This window comes from Cyprinodon variegatus, unplaced genomic scaffold (genome assembly GCF_000732505.1).
Source record: "Cyprinodon variegatus isolate N-32 unplaced genomic scaffold, C_variegatus-1.0 Scaffold545, whole genome shotgun sequence".
Lineage (NCBI taxonomy): Eukaryota > Metazoa > Chordata > Actinopteri > Cyprinodontiformes > Cyprinodontidae > Cyprinodon > Cyprinodon variegatus.
Window position 1 is genome coordinate 411,069 of NW_015150998.1, and position 12,043 is coordinate 423,111.

At 34.9% G+C, this 12,043-nt stretch overlaps 1 protein-coding gene across 1 annotated transcript in view; it reads right to left on the bottom strand.

Annotated features, from left to right (window-relative positions):
- The window catches only part of LOC107095424 (cathepsin Z-like), a 7,262-nt gene extending 3,360 nt beyond the window's left edge, over positions 1 to 3,902 (bottom strand). Inside the window, exons 1-3 of the mRNA XM_015391516.1 lie at positions 3,763 to 3,902; positions 1,340 to 1,503; positions 1,090 to 1,269 (exon numbers count right to left, since the gene is read on the bottom strand). Of these exons, the coding sequence (XP_015247002.1) occupies positions 1,090 to 1,269; positions 1,340 to 1,503; positions 3,763 to 3,890 (472 nt within the window). The 5' untranslated portion in view covers positions 3,891 to 3,902. The remainder of the gene's footprint in view (positions 1 to 1,089; positions 1,270 to 1,339; positions 1,504 to 3,762) is intronic.
- Between the last annotated feature and the right edge of the window lie 8,141 nt (positions 3,903 to 12,043).

The window sequence follows — 12,043 nt, forward strand, 5'->3', positions numbered from 1 at the left end:
AGGATTATACAACCTTGACTGACAGGATACTGAAACGTCTTTTCTTTATTGAGATAATATAGTTGTGCAAGTGTGACATTTTAACTTCAAAGGAACACAAAACAACAAATAGAACCCATCAACAAGAGGAGAGAGTCATTAGTTTGGCACTGACAGCCCTCCTAATAGACACACCTTTTAATGATTTGATTTGTTTATATCATCAAGAGCTTGTTGAAAATATTAGACAAAGTTAAAAGCATGATGATTAATATTCTAATGCTAACCAAACATAATTATAATTGAATATAAATAAAGGTAACGCCCCAAATGTCCAGAGAATCTAGAGCCTGAAGGAGTCACTCTCACAGGGTTTATTCAATTCTAATTTCTTTTTGATTCGGCATAATATTTATATTTCCATTGTTCTAAACTCATATAAATCTTGCAGCTGTTTCATTTAATTAAATCTATGAACTAATTTCCTTCTGGTGAGGCTATTTGCTTCATTTCTTGAATTATCTGAATAAATCTCCTTTAACTATATTCAGTTTTCTCTTGATTATTTTAAAATGTTTTAAAAGTCTCCCTTCTAGGAATGTACACATGGCTTTTTTCACTTTTTTCTGATTACTTTTCAAATGTAGAGTCTGTTTGAGCAGGAATAAACCTAAATGTTATATTGGTTATATCAATAAAGCATTGTAGACCTTTTTATTAAACTTATTGTTTCTCTCCTGTGAGATTTAGATATAATTTTTTTTTTATTGTCTTGGCATTTGAAATGAAAAACTATCTGTATCATTGTGTATTAATTTAATGCTAGCATTTCCATTTGCTCTGAACTGTTTTTTATGAATAAGAACAAATAATGTTATAAAGGGTGGTATGATTTAACATAAAGACACGAATCTGGAAACAAAGCAAGTTGAAAAACAGCTGAAAAAATCTGAAAATAACCAAATTTTCAACAGATTTTATCAGAGTCAAGGAATGCTGGATTTATTAATAGTCTTAGCCAAACTATTAGAAGCACATCAATAAACCTTTGTCTGCTTCTGGTTCTTATTGAAACACTGAGGAGAGTCTGAAGAATGGAAGGTTTCTCACTCTGATTGACAGCTTGGTAGTTGTTGCACGTTTCATCAGGTATCCCCGTTTTATGGGCGTAGGCGTACACCCTCAGGTGGTCTCCTCCAAAACAAGAGCCTGCCCTCCCGCAGTCGATCACGTTCTGGACAGACAGATAGGCGGACGGCCACACTCCACCTCGTTTTATGTTGATACGATCTTAACACAAGAACAGAGCTGTTAGCAGAAAACCTGAGCGTTGTCGTCGTTTCTCTACTTCAGAGGTTACCGGCCAGCGCGCTGGTGGCTCCCATGGCCCAGCAGGAGCCACAGTACTGGGGGATGTGCTGATTCCTCGTCACGGTCACGTAGTTCTTCCCGTTGACGTTCCTCCAGTCCCACGATGGAGGAAGGTCTGAAGCGTTGACATACTCGTGAGGCCGTACGCCAGTCCTGCAACAACAGAGAGATAAGGAAGCGGTTACTGTGATGCTGGAACGTCATTTATATAAAAGAGGCGTACTAATACATGGTGGCATTCTGCATGTGTAGATTAAAAAAAACTTAAAACCACAAGCAGAGGTCAGAATACTGCCCTCTTCTGTACAGTGGTAAAATTTGGCAGAAATCCAGGCTTAGTTTCTTTAACAGCAGTTGGAATGAGTTATTTATATGACACGACCAATTATATAACAATGGTTAAGTGCTCAGAATGCACTTGTAAATTGCAGGTGTCCTAATAAACCTCACCAAACATTGCCTACCACATCTAAATGCATGTCTATTCTACGTAGATCAAGTTTACTTGTGGATGCTAAATGTTAGATAACATGCCTGCTTTAATTGTTCTTGTGGATAAAACCACAATCTCTAATAAGGTCCTTATGGCTTAAGAAAAGACACCGGCCCACAGCATTACTGATTAGGTGTGCCTCTGTAATGCGACATATTCATATCCAAGCAAAACAAGTTTTCATAGGTAAATAATTCAACGTTTCCAGACACGATTTAAAAAGATTAAATGATCAAAAGTACATTTTACTCTACAGATTTCTGAGATTATAGCATAGTCTGTTTTAGAATACAATATACTCTTTAAGAAAAACTTCTATTCTTTATTTTCTCTGTAGTTTAAGGGAAAATAATGGGCCTCACAATGTCACAACAGAATATAAATGTTATACAACTGCTGGACATCACTCACAATAACAATATAATCCATCAGGTTAGAGTTCTCAAAGATGTATTTATCACTTCTTTGATTATGCACAAATGGTTTCCAACTAACTCAAAGTAGTAGATATTACTAATGACCTATTATGCCTCATATTAGGTGTATTGAATTTGATACTGTTGATTTTATCAACAGTATCAGTGCTGATTTTTCTATCAGCAACACTCAAGTGTTTGAAAATGATTAAATGACTGTGCTCCCCTGTCTAAGGTATAGAGCATACGTACATTTTAAAACAAATTGCTGCACAGAAATTACAAACATATGGACAGATGTTTGGCTAGAAGGGCTACATCTGGAGAAATACTAATCATTATTGGATTTTTTTTTTTTTTTTTTGAGGTGCAGGGACTCAGAATGGAAAACCCAGAGAAAAATGATTTTGTCAAAGCACATATTTGATCTAATGAATTTAAACTTTTACAACATTATTATGTGCTGTTATACTTTTAACTGTTTTTAAAAGACCCTGGGAAGAATAGCTGTCAAGTCTATGACATTAATGGAGAAAAAAAAAAAAAAAAACATAATCTTTGCTTCTGTCTCCTTGAACCCCAGTTGGCCTCAGCAGATGGCCGCTCACACAGAGCCTGGTTCTGCTGGAGGTTTCTTCCTGTTGAAAAGGAGTTTTTCCTCTCCACTGTCGCTACAAGCATGCTAAGTGTGATGAATTGCATTCCAGTAAATGAGTCGATGCAATCAACTGGTTTTCCTTAGATAGAAAAATTTGAATCAATCTGACTCTATGATCTGGTGAACTGTAAAGTGCCTTGAGATGAAATGTGTCGTGAATTAGTACTATATAAATAGACTGAATTATATTTAATAAACAAATCACTAAAAATTGTTATGAAACAGACTTAAAATATGAAATAAATGGAAATAAATTAGTAAGGTACTTAAAGTAATTGAAATCAATCATTTTTATTAGTTATTAGATAGTTGCAGAAACATATTTAAGATCAAACAGATTGATTTTGAGTTTAGGGATTTGTTTTGGTAAATTGACATAACAACACAAGAAAAAAAAGATGAAACACAATTTTCTAAAAAAAGTCATTTATCAAAAAAGGATCAGGCTGAAGTCAGAGCTTATATTTGCCTACCCTATTCAATCCGAAATTGATATTCAAGCTATATATATATATATATATATATATATATATATATATATATATATATATATATATATATATATATATATATATATATCAACTACAAATAACTATCCAGCATGCACATATCTATGTATTTAAACGGTAAATGTAAATGGCCTGAACTTATATAACCTTTTTTTTTTTTTTTGAGAGACTTGAGCAAAACGCTTTAAACTACATTCAGGCAGTCTTCAGTGTCGATAAAAGTCTGAAATTCACAGATCACTCGATCCCATAACGTTTCTATATTCATTTAAATTAGTTAAAAACTAGCTAAAATCTTTTACTTATGTCACTGTCAGTAATCTAAGTGTTACTTACTTGACTGAGTCTGGCCTGTCATCTTTAATAGGCTTATAGCAGGGCTCTGATAGGTAGTTTGCAGTACTGGTTTCCAGAGAAAACGATGTTAAACCAAACAGTAGCGGCCAGAGATTTAAAGTCGCCATCTTGACTCCTCCCTCTCTATCCATAAACCCTGGCTCAGACGTCAGGATGCGGATATGGAGCGCCCTCTGCTGGCTGGTTAACCCCATGACAGCCGCTCAGGTGAAACAGACGTCAGAAAAATAACCTTGAAACTGATAGATTTATTTCGATTTTAGAGTGAAACTTCAACCATTGATTTGTAAAAAAAAAAAAAAAAAAAAAAAAAGAGCAATACTTTTTATCTATCTGCCTCCATTTACTTTTTTTATGTCTTAATTAAGCAGGTTTTGCTTTAATAACGAAGTAAAGGCCAGTAGACAAGATACATAAATTAATAGAAAGATGTAAAAGTAAACTACGTTTGATACTAGACTATAAGTAGCCACTACAGATCCACGGAAAGCATTCAGAACTATTTATTGAGAACATTTAAAACTCTTTCATATGTCTCTTTTAAAAAATATAGACATGAATTGAAACATTTTATTCTAAAAACCCAAAACAAGCGGAAATCAATAACATCAAAGCACTTGACAATGACCTTACTAACCATAGGATACTTTATAGGTCAAGCAATAGGAGAACCAGGAGTTTACACCTTTAATTGCATTTTAAAGTTTTTTTTCTCTACTTTGCTGATCCCTACAAAAAAAAGTTGATCTCTTGTTATTGTGAGTTAAGAAAAAAAAAACAAAGAAAAAAAAACACACCCCTCACTTTAGTAAACTTAGGATTATCCCCTCTAGTTAAGCGACTGGTGGTATAAAAGTATAAATATTTAAAAATGGAATGGACTAAACCTCACTACCCTGCATTAAGGAGGGGCAATGAACTGAAGACAATAACATGCAGATTTTGGACATTTAATAAAGCTGGTTTGGGAAGGAGTGTAATTATCTATCTATGTTAAACATAAAAAAAAGAATGGCCTCATATTTCATATTTCTAACACCTCCTCAAACTCATTTCCACTATGTTTTTGTCATTTTGTGACCAAAACAAGTTACCTTACATCATCACTTTTGGATATGAAGCAACAACAATTCAAACACTGAGCAATATAAAGGGAAGGGCCAGTGACCCACATGTGCTAATTGACCCATTAGTGACCTTAATGGCATTACTGGTGTAATTACTACATTTTAAAGGCCTGTTACTTGCAACAATGTTCAGAATCTATAGGTCATCTGGGTGAGATATGTTCTTCAGAAACAAGAGCATGTCTTCCTCAATTTGTGCTCTGAGCTGCTTTTTTTCAAATGAGTGTGAAATAAAAACATGAGAAGAAATTCCAGAAGAGGATGTTTACTACACTTATGGTTATTGTTCTGTTGATGAGAAATTTGGTATTTAAGTACTTTGAATGCTACAAAAGACAGCCTAAAGAGAACAGCTTCCTGTGTGATTGTTGATTATATAAAAGCCAGCTTATTGCACAGTCGTGTGTCTTTGAATGTACTTCCAACAACCAATGTTCAAGTTCACAAAAACTTGAATATGCTGAGAAGTGGGTCAAAAATCTAAAATAAAAAAACACATGCTGACGATATGAAACCATTTTTGCCTATAAAGTGGACATCATGGATCACTGACAGTATTCCAATTAAACACTACAAACTATACCTGCACTACACTCATAGTTCTTTTCATCCCTGCTGTACAAAAGCACAGACAATATATTCTAACTGTTTGGTCCCCCCCCCCCAAACAAATTTAATGATAAGTTCTGTTGTAGGAGTGACAACTGGTTTCTATTTTGTTAGACAGAGAGAAAGACCAACAGATGGAGCTAGGGAGCCATTATCCAAGCCAAATTAGAAGGAGTCACAGTATTGTCTAAGAAAAGAAATGTAATGATCTTGGTTCTGTTGTTTTTCTTTAAGTTTTCTGTTTCAAGTTTAGCCAGGTTTTTCATTGATTTCTAGCTTTTTTTGTGTGTCTGGATTCATTTAAGTTGCTTAGGTTTTTCTGTCTGTCCCCTGCTGCCTCCTTGTGTTCTTTTCCCTTGGCTTCCTCGTCAGCTCTAATCACACCTGTTCCCTATCAGCTCTTTAGCTCTACCTTTGTTCAGTCAGCCATAAATACACTCCCTCTGCTGTCCCTCTTTGCTGGTTCCTCGTCTAAACTTTCCTCACCCTGGCTCCTTGTTGGTTTTTCCCTGATGTCTCCATGGTTCTGGTTAGTGTTTGATTTTTATGTTGGATTTTTGGATTCCTGTTTTTGTTTAACTTTTTTTTAAGTTGGATTTTTGGATACCTGTTTTTGTTGCCTGATCTTGCAATAAACCCTCCAAGAATTCACCTCTGCCTCCCAGCTTCTGCCTTTGGGTCCAATCTAAACCTTTTAACCAAATCGTGACAAGAAAGGATATGTAAATACAAGATTAGGACATAAATGATAATTGTATTAATCCCTTTTTGAAATGATCATCAACTAATTTAGTAATTGAATAAACATTAACTGGAGTGCCATTTGCTAAAATAAACACCGACTCAGATCAGTATTTGCCAGAGCCGTACAGTAATATATACTGTAGATTTGCATTTAAGATAAAAGAAAAAAATGTGCTATATCAAGTTATATATATGCCACTTTTCTCAAGTGGCATATATGCCATTCATCCGTCCGTCCCTCCGTCCATCCATCAGTGCATTTCCAGGTCATTGATCGATTCCTCATAAAAATACTTAAGGAATCCGGTGATTAGTTAAATGATCCTCACTTGCAGACCTACATAAGATGGAGATAATGTTGAAGTAGCTTAAGAGGCTGATAAAACTGAGGAATGACCTCTCAAAGAGGCTCAGGACAGGAGTAAGAAGAAGCTCCAATACTTAGAAGCAATAATTGTTTCACTTTCTGTCATTACATTTAGTGACTACTTTATATCTGCTCCTCTCTCTCTCTGTCTTTGCACAATTTAGTTTTTTGTGGAAAGGCTTTAATCAAAATACTCAATTTAAAAGATTCTGAAGAGTTTTGAGTAAATATTTGAATGAAAGATGGATAAAACAGGAACATGTATTGTTACAGATCTACCATTCTTCACTTGTTACTCATATCACACTCATTGTTTGTCACTTAAATGTTTTAAAATCTAAGGGAATTTAGTTCACCTAAGTGGATATGTCAAAAGTATGAAATGTAGTTTAAGAAGTAAGAAAAAAATTAGATATTTATCCAACTTGAAAGTGGCTTTAATAGTCCAATATGATTAGATTATGTTAAAAAAAAACGACACAACTTTACATGTGTTTAATCATATTAATTTTTTAAATGGCCTCAATGTTTTAAATCCTCAAAGGAAACATGTGTTAAACAGTTGCAGCTTTACATACTCAGCAGGAAACTTTTTAAATCAGCACACTTAGTTCCCTGTTAAAATCCCATTACACTTAATGCAGCACAAATGACTGGGTGTGTTATCGTGGAATTTAATCAGCTCTTAACAAAGTTATCACATTACTGGAGGAGCCTGAGCATCTCTGCATCCAGTTTTCATTACAAGGAAGCAATAATACTTCTGCTTTAAATGACTGAAGATTAAATCTGCATTAGACACCAAATAGAGCCTGAATAAAGAGGGATTAAAGAAACTTCTTAAAGTAAATTGGGCAGAAAAAAAGATGAAGGATAAGTGTAAAATGTTAGTTTGAAACTGAAGTTCCTTAATGGGATGCTTAGTCTATAAAATCCACTTCTGTTTGAACTTTGCTTTTTATATTTAGCTTTCTTATTTTTGGCAATTTGATCCGTTGTGTATTTTTATATTTCTTTATTTTTTCTGTGTTTAGCTCTTCACAGATCCTTGTGTTGGAATTGAGTTTATTTATGAAAGGGGGCTCAAACCTGCAGCTCTACAGATGCTCACTGACACTCTTAGTAACGTAAGTTAAAGACGCAAAAGAACTGAGCAATCATAAAATGTGGAAGTAATTAAAAATGTTGGCTTTAGTAGCGTCATTTGGTGTTTTTTTTTTTCTTGTTAGACTCAGAACTGAAGGAACCAGTATTCCAGGCGAACAAAAAGTTCGAGTTCTCAAAATGTTTAATGACAACAGAATCAGAGTAAGTGGCGTCGGCGTCTTAGGGAAGAACCTCTGCGGATGGAGACAGCAGGTTAGTGACCACATCTTTCTGGAGGTGAATAATCATGAATGTTCTAGCCACTAACCAGGTCTTATAGTTCAGTCATAATCCAGACATAGAGGATGGTTCCAGTCGGCTGGCTGCAAAAGCGGCGTTGGGGTTGCCGCACAGAGAGTCCCAGATGTACTGGTGTTCGGAGGACAGGCAGGAGATCAGAACCAAGCAGAGGAATGTAGGTAGATTAATCCAGAGGACAAAGCCAAAGCCAATGTTGGTGACATGGGCGGTTATCAGAGCCAAGAGATCAGAGATACGGTGAGGTGTTGAAGGATAATCGAAGATGGAGTCAGGTCACAGTTCCTGGTACAGTACACAGTGGGGCTGACAGGCTGGACAAGGGCAGGCAGACTCAGTGTTCAGTAAACAGTTCCGGTCGGTACACAAGCAGGCAGAGATCAGGCAGGAGTCAGAAGACAGGTCAGCCATACAGATCAGATGGGAACAGGCAGGCTCAGAGGTTGAGAGGCAGAACAGGCCAGGATCAGGTAATCAGAACACAGAAAGACTGAAATAAGTTTCACCAATGGCTCGTAAAAATCTGGCACTGATGACTGGTCTGAAGGCTGTTGATATAGTGACAAATGCAGGTCGATCAGATGAATGGGTAATAAGAACTGAGCGGAGCTACGCAGGTGTGTGAAATGAGTAATCAGACCAGGCATCGGTGCTGAAATCATGACAGTTTTTATATAATACTTGCCAAACTGAGCAATGATTGAAGACATTAAGACTTTTTCTGTCAGTGTTTGCATACTACATGGTATAGTTACAGATTAACAATGAAATTAGAATTTTCCATTATAGAAAATATATATAAAGAGCAAAAAAAAAAAACAAAAAAAAAAACAGGAAATAGTTCTTTGATCTAAAAGTTAAAACAAAATTCCTATAGTTGTTTTGACTCTTTTTGGTGCTATCCCTGTTTCCAAGAGCACTCCTTATCTATTTTAAACATTTCTTTAAATAAATAGTAAATCCACTGACAGAAAACTTAATCAAATATAAGAATTCTCCTTTTTATAGTAAGTATTACGTTTTACAAATCAGTCATTACTAGCAGAAAAAAACTCACAAAAAACAGTGAAGTTGTTGAAAACTTAAAAGAAAGGTACTAACAGACAATATTAAAACAGTTCATTATATGTGTTTAACCACCAAGGTAAGATGGTATAGAAAGGTATTTTGTCAACTCCTTGATTTCTTAAATTTTTTTTGTGTCACACTTAAATATTTCATTTTTAAAAACATAGGTAATAGAGTAAATACAAAAGCTGCAGTTTTTTAAATTATTATCTGATTGATTAAGGAAAAAAAATATGTTAGAAAATGCCTTGGTCATAGCATATCACCACAAAACACGCTTAAACCAGAGGAAATTTGACTTTTTTTTCTAAAAATGTTTTGAGACCTATTCAGACTTTAATCTCAGAATTCTGACTTTTTTTTCTAAAAATGTTTTGAGACCTATTCAGAAGTTTTACTCAGTCAGTCCTGATGTCAAACAGTAGAGTCCTTCATGATTTGGATGACTGTTTTGTAAAAGCATCTATCTACCAATCATTTGCATTAACCACTCCCAGATCTGATTGGTTGCAGGCCTGTAGAATCGGGAAACGTCACGAAGAAGGCAAAAAGATACCAGAAGGCAATATATGATGCCTCAGTTTAATGAAGGAGCAACAGAGTTTTCCAAGCCATTCTATGCCACTAGCCTTACCTACAACAGTGTGACAGCCATTATCCACAAGTGGAAAGCATGGTCAACCACAGAAGGTACTGGCTTTGCAAGACACTCCATGTAATTCACACACATATACTATAGATTTATAGTAAATGTTTTAATTTACAAACATGTTTGTCTGACTGGAAGCAATATCTAAGAGAACTTGTGGAGCAAACTACAGGGTTTTGGTGAGGAGGCTGTCTAACATCAACCACGTGAAGCTCATAAGCAAAAGTCATTTTCATTTGTGAATATTCCAGTGGTAAATCAGATAGAAAGTCAACAAGCAGTTTAACATTCAACATTGAAAATAGTGTAAATGAAATGATTTATATAAATAATAAAAAAGATTCAACATATTTTTCCTGAAATTTACTACAATGTTTAGGTTTTACTTTTTTCCTTTAAGAAATACACTATATGGTCAAATTGGAATAATTTTAAATACAAATCCTCTATTAATAATTTATTTACATTATTACATAAAAAAAACTCAAGCTAATAAACAATAATAAAACATAAAACAGAGAGTTTCTTCATCATTTCAAAATAAGGAGTTTTTGGTTGTAAAGAACTGGGATAATGTGCAGTTATTCACACTATATAATGCAGTGACATACACAGGACTCATATCTTCAATTGAAGCTTAGCTTTAAATCAAGTATTGCCTTTTCTTTGAGTGCAGGTTTCTTTTGTCCTGAGAAGTGCAGTAGAATCCCATCAAACTTTAATCTGTGGGATCGTCACTGCTGTGTTAAAAGCTGCACTCCATCTTCCCTCTGATACCTCTTCAAAAGCAGAAATGGTCCTCAATTATGCAGACCAGAGGGTCATTCAGTTGGGCTGTAAATATTTAAATCTTAATGCAATGTTAAAAACAATCTACCAACATGGAAGAGCTTTTCCATGAGACCAACATCCGTTATGTGTGCATTATGTTATGTGTGAGCTTCTTCCTGAGAAGAATGAAGAGGTGAGGATGTTAAAGCCTAAACTAACGTCATTTACTATAAACGGAGAAGTTTTACGCTGAAAACAATTCACAAGAATAAAAAGTTCAAATATCTGGTCAATACTTCAGCACACAAACAAAGGCATGTGAAAAAATCTTTATCGCTTAGAAGACAACAGAAGATAGGCAAAAAAAGGTTGTTTCTAATAGAATGGCAGATTTCTCAAAAATATTTCCATTATTATGTACTGAGTACACTATCTGTGCTTCTTTTCTGTAACTTACTGGAAACAAGTTATGTTGAAAAATGAAATCAGACTCTCCATAAACTTTATCCTTCAATATTTCCTTGTAAATGGTTGCGTTGACTTTGGAATAAATAAAAAAAAACAACAGGACCAGCACCATTACATGACATTTCAATTCATCAGTGTAAAAACATCACACTGAAATTCCAGCTTTCGATAAAATCCCCCCAAAATCTTATGCAAGGTTATTAAATGGTTTCATAAAACCTTGCTGAACTAGATTTAGTCCACATAACTCTGTAAAAGTTTGGCTCAAAACTACACAGCAATAAAATTAAATTTTAGTCAATTTTTCTTAAAATAAGTAAATTGTCTTATGCATTGAGTAGGTAAGTGAGTCACTTACACTTTGAACAAGACAATTTACATTTAAAATCAGGAAAAGCTATTGCATTGTGTTATTTCAAGTGCTTATTATCTATTTATCTTATTTTCAGAGTAAAAACACTCATTCCATTGGCAAATTATCTTATCTATCTGCTTGAAATAAGGGGAAATGCACTTAATATAAGCCATTTTTACTTATTACTAAAACGTTTTTGCAGTGTAATAATGTACACAAGATTACAGGAAAAAAATTGTCAACAGGTACTGGGCAGAATTTCCTCCTGTTCCTTATGTCTTCTGACTAATTTCCTTCATTCTCTTCTATTATTTTCATAGAATAATGAAATATCACTTTTATCCTAAAACTGTTAACTGCCTGCAACGGGGTTTCTCAGTTCCAGTCCTCAAGGTCTGGTGTTTTGCAACCTTTAAATGTGTCTCTGCTTTAGTCCAAGGACCAGGTCATTAGCAGGACTCTGGATAAACTAGCTTAGGTAATTCAGCTATTTGATCCAATAGTGGAAGAAGAGACAGATGTAGAAGCTGCAGGACAGCAGACCTTTAGGGAGGTAAATGGGGAACCCTGGTCTAAAGTGGCATGGTATATATGGAGTGCTGTGGATTTTCTTTGTACCTTTCTTCTGATTGAAGCTTTTGTACAAAAATAAGATGCGTTTGACTGGTAACCTCTCTGTGGACTATGGCTTATCTCAA